The following is a 20,056-nucleotide window of genomic DNA, read 5'->3' as shown; positions in this document are numbered from 1 at the left end:
AAAATGCAAAGTATTGAAAATATAATAAATAAAAGCTCTGTAAACACATGCAAGACTAATAGTGTGTCCCATTGAGTAATCAAAAGTTCTACACACACTTGCAGTCTTTACGCCTACTTGAACATATGGGCCAAATAGACGAAATACGTCATGCAAGTGGTCAAGTGGCCAAGACCACAAGTGTGGGTATTTGGACATGGCAAGGTTGAACCGTCAAATCAACTATTTTAACAATGTCTTTGGCCTTGAAGGTTGCAATGATGTTACAGTCTATGGAGGGTCAGAAACCTTGTGGTCAAGTGGGTAACTGGACAAGGCAGTAGTGTAAACAGTGCAGTGCTTCCTGGTTCTGTGTCAGAACGCTGCCTCGCTATTGGCCGACGCTGGTCATGTGAGCGTGATGCTGACGCAGAAACTTGCCAATAATGAGCCGTGGAACTGTGTTTATCTCGGTGTTGACTAAAATAAATAAATTTCCCTGCATAACTCTTTCTCTTTGTGGATTTGCGGCATACGGCAGCAAAACGTGACAATCACAGCATGATTTAATATGTACTTCTTAATGGGCAATATTTCACTACTATTGGTTTACTATTATTAGAGTGACAGTATTTTCTGTTATAAAAAGTTGACACTGAAAAATACACATGAAAATGTATTGTAAAAATGTATTATTGTGGCATCTGAAAGCAAGTTTTTTTTTTTTACAAATATATATATTAATGATATATATATATTTTTTTAACCCTCTGGTGCTGGTAATTTTTAATTCAAACGAATGTTCTATATTTTAGTTTGATAATGTTTTTTATTTAAAATTTTGTATTTTATGGTACTAAATTATATTTCCGCTGTTTTTATGATCCATTTATTCACTTTTTGAGCATAGACCTGAAAAAAAAAGTCCAACTTAAACTGTCATAAATCTTGAATGCTTTAAAGCACAGACCTTAAGTTTGATTCCTTTTCAAAGACCACACTTGGCAGATTATTGCTGAAGTGAAACAAAGTTAAACTTTAAAAAAAGTTACAGAATTTTACGTTTATTGTTGTGATTTTTTTTATATGAAATATGTTTAACGCAAGTTGTGTTCAAAATCTTCGAATCATGACCATGATTTATTTATTTATTTTTTGTTCACACCATAGCAAGAGCCAAAACCTTAACCAAGTATCCTACCATTCCGATGAAAAAAAAAGGTATTTTTTTCGACCAAAAGTGACTGAAGAGCACCAGAGACACTTAATTGGTGTGGCAGTAGCAGGCTACTAGTGGCTGTATGAAATCATTCCTCAAGTTCCCACAGGTGTCCTCCTAACCACAGATGTAGACAACCAGATCACATTTGACAATTACATGTCCAAACACTTTATTATCAACTGTAATAAGATTTTTTTTTTTTTTTTTTTTTTTGGAGCCATCGTTAGACGGACCTACCTTCGGGTTTGAGTGTTTAATGGTTCACGTCTGAATGAAGTGTGACTGGACTATTCTTCAAGTGTTTAGCATCTGAACAAAAGAAGTCTGTCGGTAACTGAAGGAATGAATCGACGCCAATGGTCGAGTTCCCCCGCACTGCATGCATAAAAGTGAAAGCACTGGTCTGAAACAACAGGCTTGTGTAAAGTTAAGTGTCGCGTTAACACCAGCCACTTGACACCCTTTTATCCCACCGCGCGCTCAATGGCCGAAGCAGGAATCCAGCGAACCATTACATTAACGCGATGTGTGAAACACTTAATGAAGACATTGTAAAGGGAGAGAGAAAGGTCTCGAGGTAAAATAAGCAAAGATAGATGGATGGACAAAGCTGTGGTAAGGAAAAGTGTAAGTTTGTTAATTTTTTTTTTTTTGACTGACACCAATTATACCAGTATAAAATAATGCAACATTTAATTTGCCCACAAAAAGGAGCGTTCGGTGCGGGTTTCCCTTCCGACTCCAAATATACAGCAGAGGGAAAGTCTGAAGGGTCTTCGTGAGGGTGGAGGAGTGATGACTGACTCCTTTGATCTTCAGAGGCCCTCGTCAACAGACTCCAGTTGATAAAAAAGGCGCGGAATCTCTTAAAGTAGGCTACACTGACAAAAATACCCGCACAACTTAGACAAGTTTGTGTTCCCATTATGAAAGTAAAAAAGTTTGTTCTCACAAGACTGCAGATTATAGGTAGCTGGACCTGTAATAGACACACACAGAGAAAAAAAAAAAAGAAAAAAAAAAAGGCTGGATTGTTTCAACCCATGTTTGGGTCAAATGCTATGGAGAAAATTACCGTTGGGTTTAAAAATTAAACTAAAACATTTAAACCAATAGTTGGATTTGCTAATTTTGTTTATTTTTTGGGTCAAATGTGGACAAAATATTAACTAAAACATTTAAACCAACGGTTGGATTTGATGATATTGTTTATTTTTTGGGTCAAAAATGGACAAAAGCAACCATTGGGTTTAAAATTCTAATTTTTAAAACATGTAAACCAACAGTTCGATTTGTCCAAATTTGACCCAAACATAGGTTGAAACAACCCAGCATTTTTAGAGTGCATATTTTTAGTTTATATGTTTTATTTAAAGCGACATTTAGTCACCAAATAATACATTGTAAAATGTAAATTATAGGCTAACAAAACTATACACCAATAATAAAGTAGCCACCGCTGCTTGTAAATTCTCACGCTATTTGTTGTATATTTACTATATTTATATAGAATTGTTTCCAATCCACAAGAGTCAAGTGTCAGAAAAGTCTTATTCTCACTCTATAAATTCGCGTGGATTAAGAAAACGGCATTTCAATGCCAATAAAAAACGACCACATCAAGAAAAATATCGCAGATCAAAAGAACCAAACTATGAGCAATTTTTTTTATTTTTTTCTTCAATAAATGAAAAGGATAGAAATGAGCGCGACTGGATCACGCCCCTCCACAGCGATTGGTTCACGGGAAAGAGAGCAGGGTTAAAACCCAGAGCGGGTTAAACACACAGGTATTGAACAGAAGAGCACGCAACAGTCAGAGGAGTTTCATGGCAGTGGAGGAAGCTGTGTATTAAGTATTTAAAAGAAAAGGAAGAAAAGCTTTAAAGGACCTCTAAGTTTTGCACTGAGAAAGCTCACCTGTTCCACTCTTTTTTGGCTTTGTGTAACTGCGCTTTAGATTATTATTTTATTTTTATTTTATTTTTGTTGGTGCAGATTTTCTGCAGCATCTCAGGATTTGGAGGAGCGCGTGATGAAGTGCAGGGCGTCGCAGAGGAGCGTGCGGGTGATGAGCGTCGTTCAATGGGCTGTGATGCTGGGATTGATCCAGTGCGGCGCGCTCGACGCGCGGAGGTTCCGCGGAGGTCGAAACCCGCAGCCACGACGCGTGCTCCCCTCCGCACAGTCCCGCGACCGCGCCGAAACCACCGAGAGCTTCTCACTGGATTTCACAGCCGTGGAAGAAAACATGGACAACTTCATGACTCAGGTGAAGAACCTCGCGCAGTCTCTGTACCCGTGCTCGGCGCAGAAGCTCGACTACGACATGAAGTTACATTTCCTGGAGAATACATCAGTCACCTGTAACGACGGGACCCCAGCAGGGTAAGAAAACACGCCGGTTACAATAACAAACGTTAGGTTACATGACAGTGGGATGCTTATGTTGGACCGTATTTGGGCATCACAGGCGCGTGCGGCATCATCTAGGCGCGCGCCGACTCGCACCATATAATCTCGAGCGGTATTGTTGCGACCTTACAGTAAAACTGACTGAGCCATCGCTGTCAGAACTTATACAGTATAAGTTCCTTTCATTGTCAGAAGAGGCATATTATTATGAGTCTACTTCCAGTAACAATGGTATTTTAAACTATAAGCGTGTTATGGCTACCATTGTACAGTAGTCAACATTTGAAATGAATCAAAACCTTTCATCAAAGTTATATGAATTTTGAACAATACCCGTTCTTGTCTTAGGACAACTTGATGAACTTTTTTGATCCACTTCAAGTGTTGACTACTGTAGTTTTTACACCTAAAAAAAAAAAAAGAACATAATTACACTGTAAAGGTTCTTTATTGGCTTCTGTGGTTCCAAGAAGAACCTTTAACATCCATGGAACCTTTCCATTGAACAAAAGGTTCTTTAGATGATTAAAATGTTCTTCACACTATGCAAAAAATAGTTCTTTTGAAACTGTTAACTGAAATGTTATTTGGGGAACCAAAAATCATGCCATTGCTTGAACCTTTTTTCCCACCTTGTTACAATAATTTCTGTCATTGCTTCCTGATTTTAGTTGGAGTTTAAACTCCAAGCGCTTAAGAAAAAGCTTTGACTTTTATGCATTACATTGGTTTATGGCATCAATAAAATGAGTGAATTAAGATATAAATGAATTGCGATGAGTGTGTTCTCCAGTACAGTCTAAGCATCTCCTAAAAGGGTTTTGACACACATGAAAGACAGTGACCTGAAAGTTTCATTGTTAGGTAAAATCAGGTTTTAAAGCAATATTACTATACCAATCCAATAATACAAATGTAAGGTGTTGTCAGAGCAAGTTGAGCTGTTCAGGATCAGGTTGAGAAAGACTATAGCGAGAGAATCACCTGGAATAAACAGTAATACAGTGACAGGTGGGCAGGGCTTGAGTACAGTAAGAGGCAAATATGTGCTCTAACGTGATCTATTGTGTCTGCTTGTGAGATGATTTCATGTGCACCTGCCACTGCTGATCATTCAGAATTTATATCTATTTTACTTTTGTTACAATCAGAGAAAAATCTGTGTCTCGGCAAACATCAGAACAAGCCCAAAAGCACCATGACATAGCATGTCGTCCCTTGAGTATTTGCCGATCATTGTTGGTTTTTCAATGATCAATTCACATCCCTCCCCCTCCTCAACCCCCAAGTGTTGAAGTGTTTTGTTGTTGACCCCACTCTAGTATAAACTCAATTCAAGACTGAGATCAAAACAACACAAGCTAATTGGCTAAAATACCCAATTACTAGGATATCTATCTATCTATCTATCTATCTATCTATCTATCTATCTATCTATCTATCTATCTATCTATCTATCTATCTATCTATCTATCTATCTATCTATCTATCTATCTATCTATCTATCTATCTATCTATCTATCTATCTATCTATCTATCTATCTATCTATCTGTGTGTAATTCTAATGAAAGATAATGAAAGCATATGCTTGATTGTCATGTTTTGTGATATTTAGACAGTATATTACTTGGGTTTAGACACTACAAAATGACTGCCATGTGCTTTATTTACAATATCAATAATTGATTACACGGTAAAAAAAGAAGTTATTGCCTTAATTTAAGTACAATCAACTTGGATGTTTAAGTCAAATCAACTTAAATTACATTAAACACTTATGAATGAGTGAACTGAATCTTGTAAAGCTTTCATCTAAAAAAAGATGAAAATTGCTTAACTTGTTTTGATGAGTTAAAACAATGTAAAAAACATTTGTCATAACTTATTGATCATATGGTTTTTTTACAGTGTACATTATTTACCATGTGAATAATTGATTAGGCACCAGACACATCATGACATGACATACCTGAGCCTCTGCTGTCGTAAATGTAAATCTTAAGCACTGAAGTAAAAAATCTAGACTCTTGTAAAAAGTAAAAGTGGGGACAGATGTTCAGAAGTAAAAAAAAAAAACAAACAAAAAAACAGCTTGCGTGTAAGTACTCTTTCCTTGACAATATCATGTGTAGGCTGATGTTGACAGTGCTAAATAATCTATAACAACAGTGATATCTATATAGGATAAATCTTGTAAACCTGTTTTTTTATCCTGCACATCTTGTGAAGAAAACCCTGATCTTTTTGACTCTTGCTATAGAGTGAACAAACTCACACTATGATCCTTTATATAAAACTTTGATATGCCTTATATTCATACAAATCTGCTGCTATAATGATTGTTACATTCAAAAACCATTTATATGAAGCAGTTTTAGCATATTTAATGCATATCACTTTTATGCACATCACAGTGTTTTGGAGTTAAAGAATATTAACAGAGAAATGGATTTTCATATGTCTTCATTTGTAATTGACAATTTTTATGGTGCATGCAAACTATAAGCATAAGATATGAATAGCTGGATATAGGCAATCTGTTTTCTTGTAAAATCCTAATGTTCCAAGTTAGGAATCATGTAATCACTATGCTTGAGAGGTTCTGTGTGTGAAACTCCTAGATACTGCAGAAAGCCTTTAGGATCAGGCTTATCCTAATTTTCCAGCATTTATAAAAACATTTACTGAATGCGTTAAGTTTATGAGTGCTTGCAGCCATAGCTTTATAAGCTGTAATGCAGTGAAACATAAATTTTTTACCGTGTAAGTAGTGGTGAGGTGGGTAATAGTGAGAAATGTACACCATATGCCAGAAATGTGGTCACCAGTGGCATAAATTGGATGCAAATTAAAGCTGTCTTTAATTATGGCAGACTGATGCCCCTCAGAGCAACAAGCGGAGCTTTTCTCACACAAGCAACGAGAGACTGAAGTTTGTGTTTATGCAATATCTGAACGCCCTCTTGTGGATACGGTGAACATCACAGATAGCCACGAAAACCTCTCAGTCCATCATCCATTGTGGAAAAATAAGTTACTTATTATGAAATAATATACTTTTAACCAATATTTTAAGTGCGAACCAAATGCAATGTTTTCAGACACTTAATTGCATATTTATTGCAATGTAGTTTTAATATAGTTTTAAATGGACTATTTACATTTTGTTTGACCCACTTAAGTACATCTTTATGTGTAATTTCATAATTCTGTTGAAATATGGTTTAACTGTACTGTTGAATGTACTGCCCAGCATTTATGGTGCACTAAAACATACTTTAATGTAATTTCTATTGAAACTGTGTGTCATGTTTACATATGTTTGTAATTAATACACATTTGGAATGAAGTTGTGATTTAGTATAAATGAAATATTTTAACTTTAAATGTAATATCCAATAACAAGTACAAGTACTTTGCACATGCTTTAGTATGTTAGTCAACACATCAAATTAAGGCTATTTCTTTAAAACACGACAAAATATTAAAACATTATGAATCAAAATGTACTTTAAGGCCAAATTTGTAATTTGACATTACAGGATTCACTTTTTTTTACAGGGTTACATTTTTGGGTGAACTGTCCCTTTAGTACACTTCATTTTCATTAAAATTGTATATAAGTACTAAGTAATATTAAGCAACTACATGTTCTTACTATAGGGTTAGGCTAGGATTAGGTTGCATGTAATATGCATAATTTATTGTAATTACTATGGTAAGTACATGTAACAAGGACACTAAAATAAAGTGTTACCTTTTTTAAGATCTGAAGTGCACTACAATTCAAGTACATGCACATTCAATTAATCACACTCTGTGAGACTTTCATTCTGCTTTATATCCATTCATTGTTTTTTTTTTAGGATTAGACTCATATGTTGTTGATATAATGCTGACAATAACTGCTTATATCTTGAGAAACTGTTCAATTCAGACCTATTTAAACTGAATTGTTATTTGAATTGATGTATGTAAGAACTGATGGCAGTGCTGTGCACATAAGTATAGGTTTAATGGTTGTCTGCTTTGCTGTAGGTACTACCTGAAGGAGTCCAAAGGAAGCAGAAGGTGGTTAATATTTCTGGAGGGTAAGTGTGATGCTTTCAGTCATCAGAAGAATTTCTTCACTGACCGTTGTGTGTACATGTGATGCTGAACGTGTGTCCTCTGTGCAGGAGGCTGGTACTGCTTCAACAAAGAGAACTGCGACAGCAGATACGAGACCATGAGGAGGCTCATGAGCTCATCCAAATGGCCACAAACCAAGACAGGTTAGAGATGCCAACAGTCTGTCAACAGTGGTTTCATTGCTTATAGTATCGGTATTCGCACCAAAAGACTTTAGCTACACAGAAAGACATTGCAACGCGCAATATGGCGGAATAAGCCCCGCCTACTAAATAAGAGCCAATCACCAGTTGGTAACGTCATTGCATCACTGCAGCTGCCTTTGATTTGCATGATTTGAGTGTTTAAAGATAAAATTGATGAGATAGTTGTTGTTCCATTGTCGATTTCAATATGAAATTTATTCGTACGTTGGTTGAAGAGCTTTGGAAAATGTGATGTTTCCCCATTCAAAGAGATATTAGGAGGTGTATTCGCATGACTGAAGTAGCTGAGGGGTTTCAAAGATGGCCGACCGACTATCCTTAAATGGACTTTGTTGAGACTCAGGCCAAATTTTTGGCACGATAAACACACATAAACTAGATTTCAAAACAATTATAGAAAGATCATTCTCATTTCTGTTATTTTGCATTATCTCATAGTTATATCTTTGTTTTAACTTCAGGCACAGGAATACTGTCTTCACTTCCAGAGGAAAACCCACACTGGTGGAATGCCAACATGGTGTGAGTATCTCTCTGTAAATACTTGTGTAAATGATACTCTTTTTCTTCGCTTGAGATGAAACAGGGTGGTTTTCATGACGGTTACGCTGGCACAAATTTGGACCTGAAGTCTTTGTGTTTATGACTTTTCAGGTTCATCCCATACTGCTCGAGTGATGTATGGAGTGGAGCCACACCAAAAACTGATCAAAGTAAGACTCAAAATATATATAAAAGATTATATATTGTGTACTATGTTATATAGAATGGTCCAAATGCCAGTGAAACCACATTGGAAAGATTATTTTACTTTAACCTTGAAAAAAGAATGCAAGAGAATTTGATGTACTGAATGATGTACTAAATATAATAGGAATGCCAAATATAAGATTTTCACTAGAAGGCCCAGACTTACGGATACACTGCCATTCAAAAGTTTAGAATAATATAAATATAAATAGAAAAGAGATGTTTTAAATTATTATAATATTCTATGTGAATATATGTTAAAATGTAATTTATTCCTGTGATCAAAGCTGAATTTTCAGCATCATTACTTAAGTCTTCAGTGTCACATGATCCTTCAGAAATCACTCTAATATGATGATGCATTTGAAGAAACATTTATGATTATTATCGAAGTTGAAAACAGCTTCATATTTCACTTGGAACCAAGATTTTGATGAATAGAAAAGTTCAAAAGAACAGCATGTATGTGAAATAGAAATCTATTTGTAACATTATAAATGTCTTTGTCACTTTTTAGCAATTTAATGCATCTTTGCTGATTCTGAATAAAAGTTCAATGTTAATATCTTGAATGAGGCACTTATAGAGCGCTTTCATATATACTACTGTACACCCAAAGTGCTTTACAATCATAATTTGTAAATCTTAATGACCCAAAACCTTTGGTTTGCACATCACAGTGCCAATATATTACCACTTTATACCATCACTGTAGTAGTACAGTAGGATGCTATAGTTTTCTTGTAGTGGACATCTAACAACAACTGGTTTCACAAAGATAGACTTTGACTATGGCTTAGATATAGTAGATAGTCAGACTTCAGATAGACATCAAAATCAGACCGTTGCACAAAGCACTTAAGACTCTGACTATCTTAAGTAGGACTACGCTACACTGCAATGCATTCTGGGTAAAATAAGACACTTTTCAAAACAAAAAACATGGTGGTTCGAGTAAGCACATTCAACTGCTCAGTGCAATTTACCCCAGTGGAAAATATGTGTTTGTTGGAGGAGTATAACAGTTACAAGGACATTTTACTTGGGGAAATTTAGCGGAGAATGTAGTAACAAGAAGAAATGTTTAAATTATGAGCAATTTTCCCTTTTCTTTTGGCTGTTTGTAATGTAACTGATTGTTACGGCGGGTTGCCAAGGTCACATAGAGTCTTAGACCTAAGTTAGCCTGGGGGTAAGGTGTCTAATTTTTTTGGTCTAAATTAAAGGGTTAGTTCACCCAAAAATGAAAATTATGTCATTAATGACTCACCCTCATGTCGTTCCAAGCCGGTAAGACCTCCGTTCATCTTCGAAACACAGTTTAAGATATTTTAGATTTAGTCTGAGAGCTTTCTGTTCCTCCATTGAAAGTCAATGGACGGCATACTGTCCATGTCCAGAAAGGCAATACAGACATCATCAAAGTAGTCCATGTGACATCAGTGGCTCAATCTTAAGTTTATCAAGCGACGAGAATACTTTTTGTGCGCAAAAAGTAAACAAAAATAACGACTTTATTCCACTATTTATTTCCTTGTCTCTGGGCCTCGAGCTATTTCACGTAGTGTTTTTGCGCAGCGCGTCTGCGTTGTACGTCTCACGTAGGCTCACTATTGGCTGACGCTGGTCATGTGTGATGCGTGTGACGTACAATACAGACGCACTACGCAAAAATACTACGTGAACTCACTCGAGGCCCAGAGAGAAGGAAATGAATAGTGGAATAAAGTCGCTATTTTTGTTTACTTTTTGCGCACAAAAAGTATTCTCGTCGCTTGATAAACTTAAGATTGAGCCACTGATGTCACATGGACTACTTTGATGATGTCTGTAGGCCTACTGCCTTTCTGGACATGGACAGTATGCCGTCCATTGACTTTCAATGGAGGAACAGAAAGCTCTCAGACTAAATCTAAAATATCTTAAACTGTGTTTCGAAGATGACCGGTCTAAAATAGCTTTGTGAAACCGGCCCCTGATCTTTTTTTATAACTGTTATGAGCTAGTTAGCACTGGCCGTTCATTAATCGGTTGGTTATTGTGTACAGATGACTATGCATTCATGGGTTCACTGATCATAAAGGAAGTGGTGAAGGACCTGCTCACCAAGGGTCTGGACAATGCCAAGATCCTGCTGTTAGCGGGAAGCAGGTGAGTCCACAATACAGACCATAGTTTCTGACTCCGATGTCTGCAACGGATGTCGACTAAGTGTGTGTGTCTTGTGCGCAGCGCGGGCGGCACTGGGGTGTTGCTGAACGTGGACCCAGTATCTGAGCTCCTGGAGGAGTTGGGTCACACCAACATCCAGGTCAGGGGTCTGGCTGATTCTGGCTGGTTCTTGGACAACAAACAGTACCGCTGCACTGACTGTGTGGACACCATCAACTGTGCGCCCACAGAGGTCATCAAGAGAGGAATCAAGTAAGAATATCACACTTGTCATTAAAGGTAGGGTAGGCATCTTTGGAGACGCTAGCGATAGCAAGTTAGCTTTGAAAGCATGAGATCCCACTGTCTCTTCAGAGCGTCTGCAATGTCAAAAGACATGGGGCCCTATCATACACATGGCGCAATGCAGCGCCAGGCGCGACGTGAGTGGTTTTTGCTAGTTTCAGTCCGACGCATTTTTCATTTTTACGTCCTGGTCTGAAAACGAGGTGTGTTCAGGCGCATTGTTGGCGCGTTGCTATTTTGAGGCAACTGAAATTGATTGGCCAACAAAAACCTGGTCTAAAGTCAATGGCACAATTTATTTATTTTTTCTTCCACAACGTGCGTACACTCTGCTTATTACACACACAGGCACTTGTCAGCACACAAACATGCCATGATTACAATGTAAAAGATTATTGTTGTGTACATAAAGATATGGTGGAATCCGGCTTGTCTCGTAGATGGTCTGCTTGCACACTTTTACCTTGCGCACGAGTCAAATTCCACTATCAAATTCCTCCATGTAAATAGCGAATCCGCCATGGCGCGAGTGCAACTGGCTTTTAAAGAGAATGGGAGATGAGACTCTTATTGGTTAATTGCACGTTATGCCCAAAACACACCCATTACTCATTAAGAGAATAGAGACAAACTTTTTAGACCATGCGCCGGGAGCGCCGACCATTTGTCCCGTCGTTAAACTAGCAAAAGTGTATTCGGGGACACCCTAAGTGCACTTGCGCCATGCGCTTAGATCCTTAAAATAAGGCCCATGAACTCACACAGCCAAAACAGAGGCTGCAAAGTGTCACGAGACAAGAGACTGTGTTAAATTAGCTCATTTCTGAAAGCACATAACATTACAATAATGATGAACGTAAACAGCTTACAGAGCTCTTACTTGTACCACCTGACTGCTGCAGATTCATTTCAGCATTGACAGTGTTGACATAAAAATGCATAAATCCGAGAAAGTCATGGGTTGCCATCTCTTAATTATGGTAGTTATGGCATGAACGCAGCATAAAATATGGCTGCTGTTTGTTTGTGGTGCTCTGTGACTGACGTCTGTCTACAACTCTGCATTGAGTGTTTCAACCAGTAACAAAAAACCTACCCTGCCTTTAACACAGACAAATTTGATCTAGCTATTGCTCATGCTTAAGATTTAGGGATTTGAACAAACCTCTAACCTTAAGAATGGTTGCATTGTAGAGTTTATGCTATCTGAATACATTGATTTTAATTGGGATGGGTTGTTGCAAGTGACTAAATGAAGTCCATTGAGAATTTCAGAGAGGTGGGTCACATAGTTCTTACAGAAATACGATTTGCTGTATTTACATAGATTTTTAAAGAGGACTTGACTCGTTCCACACCTTCTTGTACCACTATTGTATCACTAAAGTGGCTAAATCTCTGAAATGAAATAAAAAATATTTTTATACCATCGCAACTTCTTGTGAGAAGTGACCAAACTAAAGTCCTGTTCACATTCAATTCAATCACATTCAAAAATTCAATCTTTCTGCAAATTGTGGAAAAATGGCATTGGGCTGAATGAAAATGCTTATGGGTAAAAGCAGAAATAGAGTAGTACACAAGGGCATTGCTGCACAATTTTCAGTTTCTGACACTCGCTTTTCACGGCGAAGAAATTCAAATAGTATTTACGTGTTTTCAAGCAGGCATTTGGACAGCTGAGCTTTTTATCAAACAACACAGGATACAACTGCATGCAAATGTTTGTATAGTCTGAACAGACAATTTTAACAGCAGTTTATTCAAGTTAAAATGTTCATCACACCAAATATTTGTAAATATAATGTCATGAACTTCTTGTGGACAGATACTGGGGTGGTGTTGTACCTGAGCGATGCCGACAGGCTTATGAAGGAAAAGAATGGAACTGCTTCTTTGGATATAAAGTTTATCCTACCATTAAACGTGAGTACAGGCACCATCCACTAGTTCTTTACAGACACCATTGAGTTTGGTTGCTTTTTTTAACCCAGTGTGATTTTCTTTATTACAGGCCCTGTGTTTATAGTGCAGTGGCTGTTTGATGAAGCCCAGCTAACGGTGGACAACATTCATCTGACGGGTCAGCCCGTTCAAGAAGGCCAGTGGCGTTATATCCAGAATTTGGGGACGGAGCTGAGGAACACTCTGAAGGACGTCCCGTAAGTATGACCGGCCTTTCAGAGACTGAATGAGCATTCATGCTGTCTTCACAATGAAAGTTATCACTTTTTCGCTATTTCTGATGATCTGCTTTTCCCCTGCAGTGCCATGTTTGCTCCAGCTTGCCTTTCGCACGAATTCATAACAAGAAAGTAAGTGATCTCTTTGATTTTGTGCATCTCTACTTGTAGATTTAGGTGTGCTGTCAGTTCAGGAGTTTTCACTTTTCAAATTAAATAAAGAGCAATTAAAGGAGAACTCCGGTCAATTTTAACATTGAGCTAATTTTTTTGTACATTTGGAGTGCTGTCAATACAGAGAACAACGACAAAAATCGGTGTTGCCTACACCGAGTTATTCTATTTTTAAAATTTGCACCCTGTTGACTTCAATGGGGCAAGTTTTAAACCAGCTTTTAGCCTCTTAACATCCTTGATGTGTCATTACAAGTGCACAGAAAATGTGAGTGATTCCTTCAGAGTGAACACGGTGAATCTGACTGCAGTAGATGTGAAATATATGTATAAAAATTATGTTATTTAAGCCAGCGCAAATACCTGTGTTTACATCCTGTTTTCGTTTGAAGTCCAAAGTAGTCGATTGCAGAGTTCACGCGCGTGATCATAGGTAACTAAACCTATGCGCGTAAATATAAATGAAACAGTTATTACATCACATCTAAAATATAAGAGGTGTGAGATACAGATTTGCCACTGTGAATCATCCTGCACAAGTTGTGCTTACAAATGTGGTTCAGGCCGATCAGCTTGTTCTTCTTGACTGTCATTATTGAACTTTTGAGCTTGAACTGATACGGCAAACCTGATGCCATAGTTAGCGTAGTTACAGTAGTGCCGATACCCACCGATTATGGTAAGGGGCATTACATTTCCGACACATGCTCCAAGCAGTTGACCAATCAGAGCAGATGGGACTGGCTGGCCAATCAGAGCAGACTGGGACTGGTTGGCCAATCAGAGCAGATGGGACTGGTTGGCCAATCAGAGCAGACTGGGACTGGCTGGCTAATCAGAGCAGACTGGGACTGGCTGGCCAATCAGAGCAGACTGGGCTTTTCAGAAGGCAGGTTTTATAGAAACAAAAACTATAACAGACTTTTCAGACTGAGGGTGAAAACAGTTGCTGCAACAATGTAAATCGACATTTATCGAAAAAGTTTTTTTAGAACATTAAATGATGTAAACCTATTCTAGCAAGCCCACTAAAGAAAATTATGAACCTGTAAATGAGCAGAATAGGGGCCCTTAAATATGATTATTTTTTAAACTGGATATAACTGGAAAATAGTAGGGTGAGAATTCATTGAATCACATTTGAAGTGTTATTTTTCCCACTAGTCAAATGAACGGGGACACTCATTGAGTAGTTCTGCCCTCTTGTGTTTGTTGTAGTTTCTGGACCGACGTTCAAGTCAAGGGCACGTCTTTACCCAGAGCGCTCCACTGCTGGGATCGCAGTCTACAGGACAACAGCAGAAACAACAAATCCCCTCCCAAAGGCTGTCCCATGCACTTGATTGACAGCTGTCCATGGCCTCACTGCAACCCGACGTGCCCGACAATCCGAGACCAGTCGACGGGACAGGAGATGAACGTTATCCAGTTCCTCATGCACATGGGCTTCGACGTGCAGAAGATGGCCCACCAGCAGGGCATGGACCCGAGTAAACTACTGGGCATGCTCAGCAGTGGCAGCTAAATGCTAAAAGGACTCGCTCCTTTCCATCAGTCCGTTCGATACCTCCAAGCCCTTCGCCCACCTCAGCTTCGACCTCAGGCTGAGCCTTGCCTTTAGTCGGGGCTCTGTGCCAAATTTCTATGGGCTTCCATCTCCAGATCCCCTCACTAATGATCCATTTAAAAGTCCAGATTTTCTCCAGCGTATGCATTACCAATGCAGATTACCCTCACTGAGCAGCTTGGAGATGGTGGAGATGCCCAAAGCGGAGATTTGGACCGGAGCCCTTGTCAGATCCACCTCAGTTAAACCATGGGCTGCTGACTGTTCAAAAACGTTCCCAACACAGTACGGGTTAAAAGTACTGATGAAAACCATGCAAACCGGGACAGTGTACACCTGCATCTCTGCTCTTAATTTATCTTTTGGTTATAAAAGTATCACGAATGTAATCCAGTTTTACGGATCTTCAGCTGTGTTTTTTTTTTTAATCTTATTTCCTTTTGTTACCAATATATTTAGCCACAGTTTATTAGAGTTTTATATGTCCATTCAGAGAGAGCGTACGGATATTATCGATTATAGAGTTTATAATCTGTAACGCAGATTATATGAAGTACATGTAAAATATATATATATGGATCTACTCAAGACTATAAAGAATCGTATAAACAGGAACTTTGGAACAGACAGACACACACGTGTGTGGAAAGCACTGGATCACCTACTCTAAACCCAACATCATTCTTGGGGTACGGTTATTTTCTGATATAATATGACTTGATTATAATAATATTTAAAGGAATAGTCAGTCCCTTAATGGTAATAATTCTGTTATCTTTAACTAACTCCAATGTAATTCCAAACATGGATGATTTTCTTCTCCAGTCGAACACAACTGGAGAACTTTCAAAGAATGTTCAAGCTTCTGTTTCTCAATATCAACAACGTGTTTGACCATCTATACTGCCAAAAGCCAAAAAGGATATAAGAACACAATAAAAGTATCATAATAGTCATACACTATATCCCAAAATCCATTCAACTGTACCAAGAACAATAACCATACTGATAACTATATGCAACAGTCGGGTTTCAGAAGTAAAAACTCCATTCAATTTCTCCATAGGGAAATGTATTTTTAACTTATTTTTAACTTATAAACCTTTAAAGACAGCCCTACTTTGAACTGAGAGGTTGTTAATCCATGTTATTTTTTTTAAAGCCATCAGACCACGATATTTCAACTTAGTTTTAAAATAATCATGTTTAACCCTCTAGTGTTGTTCGGTCATTTTAGAGCGAAAAAATAATTTCTTCGCAATTTTACAAAAATCACTACTTCATTGGAATGGTATGAAACTCTTGTAACTTTTGCAGCAGTCACTATGTGATTTGATTCAAAAAAGTTAAATGATTGTAAAAAAAAAAAAGTCACACTTATGGTGTTTGCGCTCAAAAATGACTGCCATGGGAAATAGGCAAAAATACAGAGAATTTTTTTTTTTTGTGTACAATCTACATATCAGCCACGATACAGTAAAGAACTGCACGTGACACTAAAATATCAAGAGTGCAAAATAGACACAAAATAGTTCTTTCTCACACTAAAGGCATTAAGTTCACAGTCCTGTGCCTTTTGTCATTTCGTCCAGTTTTCAAAAACATCAAAGTTTTTCTTCACATCAAAGTTTGTAACGCTATGATTCACCTCATAGAGAAAATGAATGGAAAAAATTCTTCCGGAACCTGCGAAACTACGTCTTTATCGTTATAGTCCTTGATATGAATGGGCATTTATTCCCATTTTGCCGTAGCTATCAAATCTCATTTGGCCTTTAGCATGAGTGACGTCAAACTTTTTACATGGACACAAGTGTGAATGACGTGACGATACGGAGCACGGTATGGACAATAAGGAAGTAGTCATATGGACTACATTGTTGCCTTTTTGGAGACTTTTGGGCAGTATAAATCCACTTGTGTGTTTGTATGTAAAACAGAAGGTTGGACATTGTTGAAAACGATTCATAAGGGTGAGTAAACGATGTCAGAATTTGTATTTTTTGGGAGAACTATTTCTCTATGGAACAAAATGCATACATCCTCACAAATCCTGGATGAAATGTAAATTCCCGCAAACAGATCCTCCTTTTCATAGTCACATTTTAGACACGCGATGTCCTGAATGTGACCCTGCTACTCAGGTTGGTCTCTAAACCTTTTTGGTGTACCTTCAGTTTAACTCGTTCACATTGTATTAAAAGGGGGATTTCGCTCAGTTCACTCATTTTCTTGTGACATCTTTTTTTTTTTTGTATCTTAATGGTAAAATAAGCAAAATGACACTGTTTGAGCGCAATTCCCCCTCATGTAATAAGCCACCGTTGTGCTGACATGACAGTAAGATGATGGTTGATCACACTTTTATCAATGCAAATTCTCACTCAATTGGGAGAGATGCTATGTATCTATGTATAGGTTTTATTAACAGCTGACTCCTTTGAGAGTACTTTTGTCAAATGAAGACATTCTAGACTGTTAAAATATTTAATAGAAAATTACTTTTTAATATAATTTTTATGTAGCAGTCTTATAGAAAAAATAAATAAATAAATAAACCAACCAAGAGAAAAGAAAACAACAGAGATGTGAAGGTATTACTAATTGCTATTTTGTTCTGTAACATTTTTTTTAACAGAAAACTCAATCTACATGGCTAAGCTGAATATTTATTTTGTTATGTAAATCATATTTATAATGCTATTTTCACAGAGAAGTGATTCTTTGTAAATTGTAAATAATTCTGTTTTTTTTTTTTTCTTGTGTTGAATGCATGTATGTGTCCCTGAGAGAAAACATTACAGTTATTCCAAAGAAACATTTAATATTGCCTTTTCATTCAACATGTTTAACTCCCAAAGCCCCAATGTCCATCTCATGGTGTTAGTGAGTTATGAACCCATTTTGCTTCCAAAATTAGTGAATATATCTTAATATTGAGTGCAACAGGACTTTTTCTATCAGGGATAGATTGAATGGTGAAATGTGGATATAATTGGAGCCACTCTAAAAAATGTCGGGTTGTTTCAACCCAACGTTGGGTCAAATATGGACATAATATGGAAATATGGATAACCCAGCCGTTGGGTTAATTTTTTCAATTACATTTTAACCCATTTTTGGGTTTGTCCATATTTGACCCAAAAATGGGTTAATACAACCCAGCATTGTTTGAAGAGAAGGGGTTTTATAACGAATCACCTGTGCATGTATTAGTACCTTAAAGGTACACAATTTTACCTGAAGTATTAGCAGTGTTAGGGCTAACACTTTACAAGTAACGCAAGTTACGTAATCAGATAATTTATCCCAAGTAACTAGCAAAGATAATAAAACAAAAATTTTTGAGTAACTTTTTCAAATTAACACAAGTTATTTATTTCTTCTCCCATGTATTGACTGACAGCTCTCCTGTCTCCATGTTGAGATATATTGTGGGTAAGTGCATAGGCGTTGTGTGCGCTGTGTGTGAACATGACGGTTATTTTAGATCTGGACTACAATAATGTGAGCAGTTATTCACTCATCACAAACAGATTCAGTATTCCTCAAAATTAATAACGTAATCAGATATTCTATTACCTTTATAAGTAACTTTGAAACTGCATGTCAACTAACTCTCACTCTGAGTATTAGTTGACTGGTAGGGTTAGGTGTTAGTAGAAAAAGTTGATATGTACTTGCAAAGTGTCTTTTACTCAGTTCATTGTGTGTTGGGAAGCATCAAAATAAAGTGTTGGCAGATATTAAGCGGACAGACTAATACTCTAAACTTCTATTAAGTATAAGTAACTACATGCCAACTAGCAGTCATATATATATATATATATATATATATATATATATATATATATATATATATAGAGTGGACTATCGAAATAAAGTGTTGCCAAAAACTGTGAAATGCAAACTTGGAATATTATGCATACCTGCAATACTTAAATATGTTAAACTACACAAATACTTTATGTATTTAATCTCACTTTATTAACCACTGTCTTTGCCGTTGATTTTCAATGATCCAATTCAACTTTACAAATAAGCAAAAATGACTTTAGATAAACATCGCATTTGTTTAATTATTATTATTATTATTATTATTATTTTTTATTTTTTTTTGCAAAAGTAAGTGTTGAACTTTCTTCCCCTGCATCCTTTTCTTCTCTGATCCAGAAAGGCAGCACAGCTGAAAGGTTTGTTTGAGATGTGCCCTCTACACTAAAGGAGTGAATGTGCATTTCATTCAGCCTGAGGCTTATTCATTTCACTTTTGGTGTGAAAGGGCATTTACATTTGCTAAACATAACTTTTTTTTTTGTTATTTAAAAACAAGCAAGCAAGCTCAAGTAAATAAGTATAACACATAAGTTAATGTTTGAGGGAGTAACACAATATTGTAATGCATTACTTTTAAAATTAACTTTCCCCAACATATTTCCTCAAGCATCTAAATATACTATCCAATTATGAAAAGCAACTTCTTAATTTGAAACAAAAAAAAAATAAAAATAAAATAAAAAAACAGTAGGCAGTAGTTAATGTAAAATTATTCTAAAATCTCCCTAAGGATACAATAAAATAATGCATTGGCTAATGTTTTTCAAGGCACTTTTTTAAAAATAGTTTTTTTTTATCTGAATATGTACAAAACTGACAAGCAATCTTTCATCAGATGTTCAATCCTGGGCCATTACAAGGCACTTTTCCTTTGAGCCAGACAGAGGTGCCAGGGCCTATACCTTCTAACCGTCACACACACACACACACACACACACACACACACACACACACACACACACACACACACACACACACACACACACACACACACACACAGTTTGCAACCATATGAAAGACGACTCCCTGCACTGTTGCTTGACGCAGCCATTTGGATTCCCACCCCATTCCACAGTGGAATATAGGGCTCTATTTATAGAGCTGGTGGAGCCCGTGGCCCTGAGCTCGGCAGAA

General features: G+C 37.1%; 1 protein-coding gene across 1 annotated transcript; it reads left to right on the top strand.

Moving 5' to 3' along the window:
- Positions 1–3,293: 3,293 nt before the first annotated feature.
- On the top strand, positions 3,294–15,043 carry notum1a (notum, palmitoleoyl-protein carboxylesterase a; the record flags this gene model as incomplete). Its single annotated transcript, XM_081389005.1, has 11 exons — positions 3,294–3,589; positions 7,656–7,708; positions 7,796–7,891; positions 8,416–8,476; positions 8,609–8,667; positions 10,753–10,855; positions 10,937–11,128; positions 12,990–13,087; positions 13,176–13,323; positions 13,429–13,476; positions 14,737–15,043. The coding sequence occupies exons 1-11, from the start codon at positions 3,297–3,299 to the stop codon at positions 15,041–15,043; spliced, it is 1,458 nt and encodes a 485-aa protein (XP_081245131.1). The 5' UTR covers positions 3,294–3,296.
- Positions 15,044–20,056: the final 5,013 nt, after the last annotated feature.

This window comes from Scardinius erythrophthalmus (genome assembly GCF_964197995.2).
Source record: "Scardinius erythrophthalmus genome assembly, chromosome: 1".
In the NCBI taxonomy this organism is placed as follows: domain Eukaryota; kingdom Metazoa; phylum Chordata; class Actinopteri; order Cypriniformes; family Leuciscidae; genus Scardinius; species Scardinius erythrophthalmus.
This window is presented reverse-complemented; position numbering and strand designations above follow the sequence as displayed.